Raw genomic sequence first — 14,051 nt, forward strand, 5'->3', positions numbered from 1 at the left:
TATATATATATATATATATATATATATATATATATATATATATACACACACACACACATACCCATATCCTCCCTCTTAGAGATTCATCGTATACATTAAAGGTTAAGAAATCTTGTAGTAAAGGAAATGTTCAACTTTAATTCAGCATTTCTAAAACCTCTTTGACCATAACATACTTTTTCAAGAAACAAATCACTGAAAAATTAGTATTTGTGAAGTATATTTTGGGGAATACTACTCTAATCTAAAACTCTTTTGGTTCCAACTTACCAAGTAAATAACATATTCAGATTTATATTTACTATAATCACATTATAGTATATCACAATTTCTAGGTACTTTTCATCTCCATGTACAGATGAGAATGTTGACGTTCAGAAATGTTATACTGACTTCCCAAAGTCAAAGAGCTAAAATTATGAGACTAGTACTTGATTGTAAGTCTACTCACTTCAAAATCCCATGTTAGGCTGATGTAATATTGTCTTCTGAGCAGATTCTTCAGGACATGTTAAACTACTCTTAACACTAAATATCATAATAAAGTAGTGGTAGGAGTCTTAGAAAATGATCAGTTCCTGGCTATCAAGGTAATGATTATAAATGTTTTTTTAAAGAATAAGATATTTAGCCATTAAATGGGTTTAAACATGAAAAAACCCAAACTGGACAAAATTTGAGAAGTCTAGTACATTTAAAGCAATTTACCATAACTGTTTGCCAGAAAGTAAGAGCAAGAGAACAGACAATAGTAATGAGGAAAGAAATCTAAATTTCGATCCATCAAAGCAGACATTTAGTATACTAAAAATTATATGTAACAAATATGGTATATATAGAATATATGATAACCTGTTATGGTATGAAAAACATATTTTGCACTTTAACATATAAAAATGCAACTTAGTTTTGCCACTGAACTCAGCTATCAAGATAAATTTAACATTCACTAGCAGTAAGCAATAAACAACTATTATTTAAAGTAATTCATATTTTATAAAGAATACTTGTGATCATTCAACACTATACAACACTATACAACAAATGCCATCTTTCTTTTTAACATCTGCCACAGAAAAGTTTTACTTATATTTTGTTTGGATTTTAATTTTGAAAAAAAAAACAAAACCCAAAAAACATTAAACCGAATATTCTTTGTCTTATTAGTTTAAAAATAATTTTAGCTAGAAGGCTGTCTTTTGCTAAGATACTACAAACTCTGTAGAAACTTATTTATGCCACTTCTAAAAGTCTGCTTTCAAGGATATAAGTTTTTAGTACAAAAAATATGATCGAGATTAAAAAGAAAATCGTAATTTGGCAACCATCACAGAAATAATTCAGCCAAGAAACATCATCAGATGCTAATCTCAGAGGGTAAAGTTAGATGAACAGTATGTTTATAGTCTCAAAATACTCGTTCAAATTAAAATACTTACTGATTACAAATACCCATGAAAAATAATTATCAGTTTCAAAGGGATAAAGAATAATGTTATAATGAAAAGACCTATCAGACAGAAGCTTAATCAAGGGATCGCACCAATATGGGACAAATCAAACACAAGTTCAACTTGAGAGGATGCAAAAAGGACACATCAGTCCTTTTGGGATATTCCTGCTGAAAATGTGCAACCTGAATCTAATCATGAAGAAACATCAGACAAAACCAAATTGAGGTATATTCTATGAAATAACTGATCTATGACAGTCGAAATTTGTCAGTTATGAAAGTTAAGGAAAGGCTCAAAAACTGTTCCAGACTGAAGAAGATTGAAGCAACATGACAACTAAATCTAATTGACATATAGACTCTTTCGATAAAAGGCAAACCTCGGTGATATAGGAGGATGTCCTTGTTTGTAAGAAATAGATACTGAAACAGTAGGGGGTGATTGGCCAGTAATTTGACAACTTACTCTCAAAGGATTCAAAAGAAAAAATTATTTTTGTACTATTCTTACTAAAAAAATTTAGATAAACTGAAAACTGAAAACCACTATCTACTTTTACCATTTTTGATACTAGTTTCGCCTTCTGGATTTGACAGGGTTTTTTGTTTGTTTTTTTTTTAACTAATCATCTGCTTTTTTGGTTTTTCTGAATTCCTGGGTTCCAGTGGGGTTCCAGTGGGAGATCCTAAGACTTATGGAAATTCTCAGGAGTACTACCAGGATTAGGGACCTAGGCACTTACAGAAGGAAGAAAGAAAGTGTATTAAGAAACTGGAACCTACTATCATAAGGGCTATCCTCTGGATACATGCACACACAGATCTGCAGTAAATTTAAAGTAATTCTCTAGGAAGATAACTGCTATCACAAAGCAGTGGTAAAGCATACCACAATATGTAGCTTTGAAACTGTTACTTTTTACCAGAAAACAGACAAGTCTAAAAGGCCATACTGCCACAGATACTTTTAAATTTTACTGTTTAATTTATACATAGCAATATTTCAGAATGTACCACTTTTTTAAAGTAGTTATTCATAAAAGCAAGCAATGAAATATTAGCAATAGCTACAAGGATATTCTGGAATACCCTACCATTTCAAAGAACGGTTTCTTTAATGTTTTCCCTTGCTGGGTAAGAACTTCTTCGGGTGGGGCTGGAGAACACAGATTAACAAAGACACACAAATTCCTAGGCTGCATCCAAAACTTAAGGAAGGCCTTCGTAATCTGTTTTTAATAAATCCCCTAATAAAACCTTCTTTTAGGTTTTGTAAATACTACTCGTGCAGGAAACAGTTAACATAGCAGGCCTGAGACTGCTATCCATAGAAAGGTTGGCTTGCAAAGTTAGCTCTTGGCTGGCATCTGGTAACTTGGCTTTTGAAATGGCTCCCACCATTCCCAGACTGATAAGGGTGCCTAAGCTGCGTGCAAAAACAATGTGGTTTATGATGAGTCTCTGCTTTCCCCTCTGGGAGTCTGAAATTTTTGTATGTGTTAAAGTAGGTGCCTATGAACTGTCTCTAATAAAAACGCTGGACTACTGGGCTCAGGTGAGCCTCCCTAGGTAGAAAACATTTCACACATGTGGTAGGGGAATCAAGCATGTCCTGTGTGCCACACTGGGAAATGACTCTTGGAAGCTTGAGTCTGGTTCCCTCCAGACTTCATCCCATGTGCCTTTTCCATTTACTGATTTTGCTTTGCATCCTTTCGCTGAGTCCTGCGAGTCTTTAGTGAATCATAAAGCAGGGGTGATTTGGGGGTTCCTCAACACAATAATGTATAAAATTACCCTCTGTAGAGTTCCAAGTGTCTCAATAAATTGTTATATACACATTAGCAACTTGCAATTAATAATTCTAAGGTGACAAAAGCTAAAGTCCTATATCACTCACGAAATTATTTGCTTTTTGGACTACTAGTGAAATGAAATTCAGAGGATATTTTAACATTCTTTTTCTCAAAGTTCGAATTTGCTCTTTCAACTATAAAAATAATTAATTTGAGATTTTATTACATGGTTGTTATATATCATTTCTATATTATTGAATATATTTGAGATTTTATTTAATTTATATTATTTTCTATATTTGAGATTTTATTACATGGCTGTTACATATTATTCTGTATTGTATAATTACTTTTAATACCCTCAAAATAAGAGACCCATCCTTATCCTCAAAAACAAACAGAAAAATAAATCCAAATGTAAACTCAAAACAGTCTCCTGTCCATCACATTTAGGTAGTTTTTAAAGTGATATGTTCTTACCATGTGGAGTGATTGTCTGTACAGGCTTAGCGGGAGACCTCACATTCCATATAGTCAAGGTGCCATCTGAATGACTGCAAATAAACTGTTTTCCTTCATGATGCCAAGCCACAGAGTGGATAGCCTATAGAAGAGGGGTGAAGAAATCCACTTTTCATTTATTGTTTATTTTTTTAAAGAATTTCATTTTTTTAAAACAAAATTTATTTAAACACCAAGCTATTCATAACTCATATTGCCAATTAATTTCCATTTTAAATTTTTTATATTTCCTAAGTTGAAGACAATGTTAATCTTACATTCCTATCAATAATTTAGCCTTCTTGCAATACAAATGAGATTTAATAGTCACACTATTTAAATTTTTTACTTTATTTACTCCCTAAACCAGCATAAGGAAGATATAATTGTGAGATATATATATATGTGTGTGTGTGTATATATGTATATAATTGACAAGTTCAAGAAAACAAAATGTATTCTTATGCTTTCTTAGAATAAGTCAAACTTAAACATAAATTACCAAGTAATTACAATCAATATCCCATGGAAAAACTGGTTGCATTGACAGAGTAAAACAAATTTAAAATATTAACTAAAATTCTAAGAAAATGAAAATGTAGATCTGAAGTTAAGATCAATTAAAAATATCTCAGGTTGAGCTTCGAGACAGATTATCCATTTTTCACAGTAATTATTGAAGTGATTTTTAAAATTTGATGGGACCCTCTTTTGACTAAAACTTTATTTTATAACTTTTGAGCCACTTTAAAAGGATCTGAAAATATTTTTATAGCCAAACATGTTACTCTTCAATTTTTTGTTCTAATATTATTTAATTTTTTATCTGTAAAAAAATTTTTTAATCTCTCTCCTAGGTCTTCTTTAAATTACTCCTTTTCACCTATATAATGAAAACTACAACCCTATTCAAAGAAATCGAAGAAGATACAAAGAAATGGAAAGATATTCTGTGTTCTTGGATTGGAAGAATCAACATAGTTACAATGACCATAATACCTAAGGCATTATACAGATTTAATGCAATCCCCATGAAAATCTCATCGGCTTTTTTTTTTTAAGAAATAGAACAAAAAATCATCAGATTTGTGTGGAAGCACAAAAGACCCTGAATTGCCAAAGCCATCCTGAGAAAAAAGAACAAAGCTGGAGGCATCACTCTGCCTGACTTCAAATTATACTACAAAGCGACAGTAATCAAAACGGCATGGTATTGGCAACAAAACAGAAACACGGACCAGTAGAACAGAATCAAGAGTCCAGAAGTAAACCCATATTTATATGGGCAAATAATTTTCGACAAAAAAGCCCAAAACATACAGTGGAGAAAGGAAAGCCTCTTCAATAAGTGGTGCGGGGAAAACTGGAAGGCCATCTGCAAAAGAATGAAACTATACTGTTGTCTATCACCACACACCAAAATTAACTCAAAATGGATTAAGGACCTGAATATAAGATCTGAAACAATAAAATGCATAGAAGAAAACAGGAACTAAACTCAAGGACCTTGGACTTAAAGACAATTTTATGAATTTAACCTCAAAAGCAAGAGAGATAAAAGCAAAAATAAATGAATAGAACTATATCAAACTAAAATGCTTCTGCTCAGCAAAAGAAATCATCAACAAAGTAAAGAGACAACCATCCGAATGGGAAAATACATTTGCAAGCAACACCTCCGATAAGGGCCTAATATTCAAAATATACAAAGAACTCATACAACTCAATAACAACAAAAAAACAAATGATCCAATCAAAAACTGAGCAGAGGACCTGAACAGACACTTCTCCCCAGAGGACATACAAATGGCCAACAAATACATGAGAAGATGCTCAACATCGCTAGCTATTAGAGAAATGCAAATCAAAACCACAATGAAATACCATCTCACGCCTGTTAGAATAGCTATAATCAACAGGACAAGTAATAACAAATGTGGGAGAGGATGCAAAGAAAAAGGAATCCTCATACACTGCTGGTGGGACTGCAAATTGGTACAGCCACTATGGAAAACAGTATGGAGATTCCTCAAAAAACTAAGAGTTGATCTACTATATGACCCAGCAATCCCTCTACTGGGTATTCACACCAAAGACTTGAAAACCGATATCCGAAAAGATCTGCACACTGATGTTCATAGTAGCATTACTCAGTGGCCAGGACATGGAAGTAACCGAAGTGTCCTATGATAGATGATTGCCTAAAGAAGCTGTGGTACATATATACAATGGAATATTACTCAGCTATAGGAAGAGATGAAATACTGCCATTTGCAATAACATGGATGGACCACGAGATGACCATGCTAAGCGAAATAAGCCAAACAGAAAAAGTTGAAAATCACATGATATCACTTACATGTGGGAGATAAACCTAAATGCAACAAATGAGCAGGACAAACAAATAGAGACTCATGGACATGGACTATAGACTAGTGGTTACTAGTGTGGTGGGGAGGAGCGGGGAGGTAGACAGAGTAAAGAGGGTCAAATATAGGTGAAGTGGGTAAAGGGGATCAAATATATGGTAGCTGAAGGAAATTGGACTTTGGGTGGTAAACACACAATAGAATATACAGATGTCAAATGATTATGTACACCTGAAAATTATATAATTGTATTAACCAATGTTACCCCAATAAACAATTAAAAAAAAAGACAAAAACAAAAAAAAAATAAATTACTCCTTTTCAATTCAAGTTGATATACTTCTATTCATAATGGTAATCTAACTTTAAAAGCTGCCCTACTTAAGTGTCACAATTGCAAAGTACAGCATAAAACCCATATAACTGAAACTTAAAGAGTTCCACTATGTACATAGTCAACCTTTACTATTTTCTCATTCAAAATCCATTTATTTGGGCTCCTTGAAAGCCTATAAATTTAAGTTAAATGAAACAATTTAATATTCTGGATCAGATTTTAAAATTTAAATGATCATGGATAGTCAATCAGAATATTTTTCTTTTTTTTTTCCAGAATTTTTCTAAATGTCAACATTTAACACAATATTTTAGGTTCAAACTATCTCTAACAAAATTCTAAATAAACTTATTCTAAAATACACATGACATCCCACAAACTCAATCTTAAAATAAGCAATCCCTTAGTAGCCTGTACAGATGAATTATTTCTGCAAAATAGTGCTAAGAAGCTATTTGCAAAGCCATTCAAATATTTTTTTTTTTTTTTGAGTGATGAGAGAAATACGAGAGGTCTACAGTGTTGTCTGGAACCTATAAAAAAAAACATTAATCTTATTTATGTAAATGTATGTCATATTCATAAATATAGATTCTACGTAAATGGAAAACGTATTTCCATTTTGTTAAAGAAAATATACATCTTTATTTAAAAGTACTTTTTATTAATATTAAATTATTAAGCATTTCAAAAATAAATACTAAATATAGCGACCAGTGGTACACAATTGTTCTGGATACAGTGAGAAAAATATTTACAGAACATACCCCACTAAAGAAATAACCAAAATGAACTTTTACATGAAATATCAACATTTTTTTGTTAAATCTGCAATTTTCTAAATACAAATCCACCTTGATACAAAATATTATTTTTTAGTAGTCTCTAACACTATTACATATACTACTACATATATATTACATAAGTATATATGTGCATATAGCCTATATAAGTGTCATATATGTACATATCACATAGTCTTATGTAGCATACATATATTATATGTATACATATATGCACAAAGTATATGTGTATAATGTAGGCCACATATAATTATATATGACTAAAACACCTAACTGCATTTTTTCTTTAGTCTTGGGAAAATGAAGTAGAAATTTATATAAACAAAGTGAAAACAGCAAATCTCAGTAACCAAATCTGTCACATGCTCAGAATCGAAGGTGAGTTAGGAGCAAATTTGAATAATTCATGGGAGAAGATATGAGACATAAAGCAGGAAGCCTAAATTGGGGTTGAGAAATTTTATAAGTTGGCTTGTTTTTTCCAAGAGAATATAAAAGGTTCTTAAGAGATTACTATAGGTAGGGATGAATAAGAGAAACAGGTAAGAAGGGAGCTCACAGACAAAAAAAAAAAATGGAAAGCGGAACATAATAAATGAGAGATTTACAAAAGTTGTGAAGGAAAATGAATTCAGAGTAGAGGAAAAAACTGGAGAGAGAAGAGGGAAGACAGTATAGCTACTAACAAAAGCCACAAAACAGCAGTAGACACAAATCTAAACGTTCTTGAAAAGATGCAGTGTTTGACAAAAAATCTTAACTATAATAAAGCTAAGGAGGCACTTAATGAATTAAGAGCCTGACAGTATTTTTTATTTTTGATAAAATTAAAAAAGCAAAAGCACTGTCTACTCTGATTTTAAAAAATATATATCTAATTATTAAGCTTTGACAACAGCAGTACGTATGACACCTTCTGCTATTGTTATCAAATAAGAGGGCATCTTGAAGAACAACTTTCTAGAAAGAGAAAAGGCTATTTATCAACTTTAAACTAACTCAAAATAGTGGCAAAATTGAATAAATTCCCTACCTGCTAGTTTTGCAAACTAATCAGTATTATTAGACTCACTTAACACTAAAAATTGTATATATATGTTAGTCCAGCTCCTCTTACATTGTACACATTAACATTTTTAGCAGACTTACACCAAAAACAATTTCTGTTCTCCTAGAAAATTAGATTTATCTTAATATTCAATTCAAAAGCAGCATTGATTCCTAGTGTAATTACATACTATTGTTAACACTCTTAGAAAATGTGAACAAAATAAAAAAAAATTTATAATGTAGACTTTGATTTTAAATAATAATCTTGCAAATACATGAAAATATTGAAAATACTCTAGTTTTGTTTTATTATTCTCATGTCATCAAATAATAAGGTGAATGCTTAGAGCACTAAATGAATTATTTCTTATACATATGACTAATCCATTCATTATATTGTGCAGCTTTGGTCCTACTATGTTAATCTGTGAACATTTCACTATTAGTCCCACTATAGAAGAAAGACAAGAGTAATACTGTACAATTGAACAAGATAATTACTTAAAAATACATTTTGTAAGACAGTTGATAAAAATTATTAAATTGAATATCAAATAATTTAGTTTCTTTCTCTAAAGATTTTAAACAGGCACAAATTGAAAACAACATCATTTCCATTAATAATAAAACCCAAGTAGAACTTTCTTAGATATTTTGAAAATGTGACCAAATTATTCATCCTTTTAAGTACTAGTTTATCTTTAGGGTGTAAGAGGAGAGAGAAAGAGAGAGAGAGGGAGGGCGGGAGGGTGGGCAGGCAGGCAGGCGAGTGAGCAATCTATTTTAAAAGCACCAGTCAAAACACGGAGGAAAAATAACTTAAAGGAATGTTTCAATTAATAGCTGTAAAAAAAATAATTTCTTTAAAGCTGTTACTGATTCCAATGCTATGAGTTACAAACATAGCTTATTTCAAGTCTTTTTAAAAAGACTTTTGACAGTCCTGAGATGATAAACGTTTTCACAGAGCTAGCAATACACAAATTATTATTTCTTTGTATGTTACTGTCTATATTTCTATCAGTTGCTTCTCAGTCTACTAGGAAAAACCAATAGGACACCAAAATACAAAAGTCACTAATAAATGACTCTACACATATGACAAAGAACAACCATTAAAATAAAGAGGTTCATTAAGTATTAAATTTTTGTCTTAAAACATCAATAATGCTGTATTTAATTTCTGCCAACACTTTGGTTACTATTAAAAGAATACTGATGTTTTCATACTGGTTATAACCTAAAAGAAATCTTCTTCTTTGAACAGATATAATTTTTTTGTAGGCCAAAATATATCTAGAAAAAGAGGAATACCACCCAAATACACTCAAAATCTATCATTTAGACATAGCAAGGTGAGAAAAAGAGCTTGTCAATTACAGAAGTAACTAACTGTAATCGCAAGCAACAAAAGCTTAAGGGCCAAGATAACTTCTGCTCCTATTATACCCATCTATTCGAATCACCCTCAAGACACTAAAGGGACAATTAAAGCTGTACCAACAGAACTTTAATTATATTAGAAACGTTCTGAATTGATATCACAATGCCATTTAACATGCTTGTGTTAGTGTAATAAAACTGAATTTTGACTGGAGTAATATACCATTGAACAGAATGTAAATATTGGAGTGGGAGAAAAAGGAGTATGTTTTGAAGGCCTTAAATTTTTAACCCACACTACTGAATGAGAATTATACCTATAATAATTTCTCAAATGTCTAATAAAATTGTACACTTGGCAAAACTTGCATTAAGATGCAAACATAAAACACTTTACACGAACCAAGAGCATCATAAAATAGCATGAACTCATGGAAATAACCAGAAACTTTTACTCAGTTTACAAGTAGTTTACAAGTCAGATCCTACATTTACAGCACTATTAAACATAAAATCTAGTCATTATATAGATGAATATTTACTAAGTTTTATGACCTTGCATCTCTGTTGCATCTCTATTTATTAGTCTGTAGTTTTCTTATAATTTCTTTGTCTGGTTTTGGTATCAAGATAATGCTAGCCTAATAGGATGAGTTGAGAAGTACAACCTCCTCTTTTATTTTTGGGAAGAGTTTGGGTACATGGGTTTTATTTGGTAAAATTCATCAGTGAGTCCTCTGCGCCTGGAATTTTCTTTGGGGGAAACATCTTCATCGAAAATTCTATTTCATTGGTAAATACAAAGTACTCAGGTTAACTGTTTCTTTTAGAGTAACCTTGAGTTCTTTCAAGGAATCTGATGTCTTTCAAGGAAATTTTCATTTTATCTAAGTTGCTGAATTTATTGGCATTAAGTTGTACATATTTCCTTACCAGTCTCTTCATATTTCTGTAGAAACTGAAGTAATATCCCATTTTGCATGCCTGGTACGGGCAATTTATGTCTGGTTTTGTTTTTTTCTCATGACTCTGGCTATGTTTTTATCAGTTTTACTGAATTTCACAAAATTAAGCCTTTAATTTTTGTTAACTTTTTCTAATGTCTTTCTGTTATCTATTTCATTGATTTCTGCTATTATTTCAATTCTTTAGCTTACTCTGAATTTAATTTGCTCTTCTTGTTTCTTGTGGTGGAAGCTGAGGCCACTGATTTGAGATTTTTCTTGTTTTCTAATATAAGCATTTACTGCTATCATGGATGCTTTAGCAGCATTCCATAGACTTCAATATGTCATATTTTAATATTTTTTTGGTTCTAAATACTTCATTTCTCTTGGAGTTCTTCTTTGACCCATGGGTCATTTAAAAGTATGTTGTCTTTTAAATATTCATAGATTTTCATCTATATGTTGACTTATAATTTAATTCCATTATAATAAAAATTTTTCAGAATATCAATCTTAAAATTTATTGAGATTGATTTTATGGCACAAAATATGGTGTTGGTGGATGTTCCATGTAAACTTAAAAAGGACATGTATTCTGTTGTTGAGTGGAGTGCTCTGATATTTACTTTGCCAATATGAATAAAGCCATTTCAACTACCTTTTGCTTAGTGCTAACATTACCTTTTCCATCTGTTTTTTTTTCTAACACATCTGCATCTTTATATTTAAAGTGCATTTCTTAAAGATAGAATATAGTTGGATCTTCTTTTTAATCCACTTTGACAATCTCTGCCTTTCCACTGGGGTATTTAAACCACTTACATTTAACATAATTATTGACAAAGTTAGGTTTAAAACTACTACTTTGTTTTTTTTTCTATTTCTCCCATCTATTCTTTGTTCTCTTTTTCTACTTCTGCCTTCTTTTAGATTGAATATTGTTAAAATTTCACTTTATTTCCATATAGGCTTAACTATTTGGGATATTTTTGTTGTTGCTTTGACATTTCCTTTGGAATTTATAATATAGACCATTATTTTATCATACTCCACTGTCAAGTAATATTATGCCACTTCAGGGACAGTGTAACCTTACAATAGTCTCTCTTCTGACCTGTGTGCTATTGTTGTTATGTTTTAATTCTACAGGTCATAAATCCTACAATGCATATTATTATGTTTGGTTGAAATAATTATCTCTTAAATAGAATTTAAAAATCTTATTATATCTATCCACATAACTTCAATGTACTGAAGTGCATCAAATAGGTTTAAATCTCCGAGTACATACTAAATACTAAAAACAAGAACTGGTCACCACTGAGATTATTACGAAACAATCTCTTTAAAGTAAATAGTGAAATTAAAGTAAAGAAGAAAGCATTTTTTTTAATAACGCCTACGGCATCTGGTATTCTTAGTTGGTCTCCCATCCAAGTACTAACCAGGCCCGACCCTGCTTACCTTCCAAGATCAGACAAGATCGGCATGTTCAGGGTGGCATGGCCGTAGACAAGAGTAAAGCATTTGTCCTACCTTTTCTATTATGAACCGCATTACTGTATAACCAAATAGTAGAAAAGAGGAAATCTCTCGACTAAAGTGTCCTAACTAATAAAATCAAAAAAGAAATTACAGATTTAGAACATGCCCATTTTGCAACCACCCTGCACTAATAGATCTAGGCCTTGAATGTCACTGGCTGCTAACATCAGAGACACTAACATCCCACCTAATAGAAGAGTATCAGCATCATCTCTGAAGTAATCTTGCTGAAAATGAAAAATGAACCCGAATTTGCTCGAGCCTCAGTAAACTATCCAAAGTATAGAAATTTGAGAGCACAAAAAAATAAAATTAAATTAAAAAATTATGTTAAATCCAATAGGGATGCAGCCAGAAATATCTATTTTTTTGGAGATTCCATCTTTAAAAAAATAAATGGAGAAAAAATGAGTAAGGTAGGAAAGCAAAGAATAAGAGGAGAGGCCTATAGTTTCAAAGAGACTTAAAACACCAATTACAATCAATCTATATTTGGATCTTAAAGCAAGCAAACTATAAATGGCTACAGTATACTATGATCATCTGCATAAACTAAAAAATACAGTACATTTATTAATATGCTTGTCAATTAGTAAAGAATATCTCTGGAAAAATACGTGAAAACTGGTAACACTTGTACCTGACCTGGGGTGAGGGAAGTGGATGGCCAAATGACTGGGATGAGAAAGATTTTTTGCACCTATTGAGCTATGTGAATATAGTATCTATTTATTGAAAAAAAAAAACAAAACTGTGTTTTTTTGCAGTTACAAAGATTGCCTAAACTAAAATCACCAATTAAGTTCTTAGAGAAGCTGTTCTGAACTAGAGAAATGACAACATCCATCTTTTGATTTGCAAAAATAATGTTATTACCTCATCATATGTATATCTGTAGTCAGCTTTCTTTGATTTCAGGTCCCATAATACTACTGTGCCAGATTCAAAGCCAATCAAAAGCTGTAATAAAAGAAAATGCCGCATTACTCAGGAATGACATTAATCATATGAAACATTTATTTGCTGTCTATAAAAATAACTACTATCATTAATATGCTTCAAGTATAAAATTATAATACAATTAAACATCTGCATTGCTAATTACTAATCCTATGGATGACAAATGAGAATACTGTATTCCATATTTATATGGCTTTGATGAGTGGGACAACATATATCATACAACTGTTTTTGAAAAGGAAAACGGTACCATTTAAAAGTCTCAAGTGTGTGTTTTTATTAATACAACATAATTATCAATACAAATTAACATTTGCATGTGCTTTAGCATTTATAAACTTGCCTAATTCAATATATTATCAGGTAATCTCATTTATTCATCTACATAATAATTAGTTCCAAATTATATTCAGCCTAGAGCCCTCTTATGAGATTCAGACTCCTAATTCCAACGGCCTCATCTCCAATTAGCTACTCCACAAGAACCTCAAAGTAAATGTGTCCAAAAGCGAACTCATTATTTTTTTCCCTACCCTCCTCTGTTATTCTCTCTGACAATGTCTCTCTCACCATTCTTTATCTCAACATTCATTAAGTTGCTCAGGCAAAAATCTGGGGGTCATCTTAACTCTACTTCCTCCCCTGTTAAGTAAAATTATCAAGTAATTTGAAAATTACATTCTATTATAGCTCTAATTTACTTTCCTCCACCTGTAATACCTTGCTCTTGGTTCAACATATAAAGAACTCTGGGGTGATCCTTTTGTACAGTATATAAATGTCTAATAACTATGTTGTACACCTGAAACTAAACTAACATAATATTGTATGTTAACTATAACTGGGAAAAAAAAAACAGATCCAAAGATCTCTTTTTAGGTCTGCTATTCTCCCTGATTCCAAGTCT

At 31.4% G+C, this 14,051-nt stretch overlaps 1 protein-coding gene and 1 pseudogene across 6 annotated transcripts in view; both read right to left on the reverse strand.

Annotated features, from left to right (window-relative positions):
* Nucleotides 1-14,051, reverse strand: part of STXBP5 (syntaxin binding protein 5) — a 150,989-nt gene that overhangs the window by 83,511 nt on the left and 53,427 nt on the right. For all 6 annotated transcript variants that reach the window (XM_039846957.1, XM_039846953.1, XM_039846952.1 and 3 more), the window contains exons 7-8: nt 13,061-13,144; nt 3,730-3,853 (exon numbers count right to left, since the gene is read on the reverse strand). In XM_039846957.1, the coding sequence (XP_039702891.1) occupies nt 3,730-3,853; nt 13,061-13,144 (208 nt within the window). The remainder of the gene's footprint in view (nt 1-3,729; nt 3,854-13,060; nt 13,145-14,051) is intronic.
* On the reverse strand, nt 12,036-12,153 carry LOC120589442 (uncharacterized; annotated as a pseudogene).

Source organism: Pteropus medius, unplaced genomic scaffold, assembly GCF_902729225.1.
Source record: "Pteropus medius unplaced genomic scaffold, Ma_sr-lr_union100, whole genome shotgun sequence".
Taxonomy (NCBI): Eukaryota; Metazoa; Chordata; class Mammalia; order Chiroptera; family Pteropodidae; genus Pteropus; species Pteropus medius.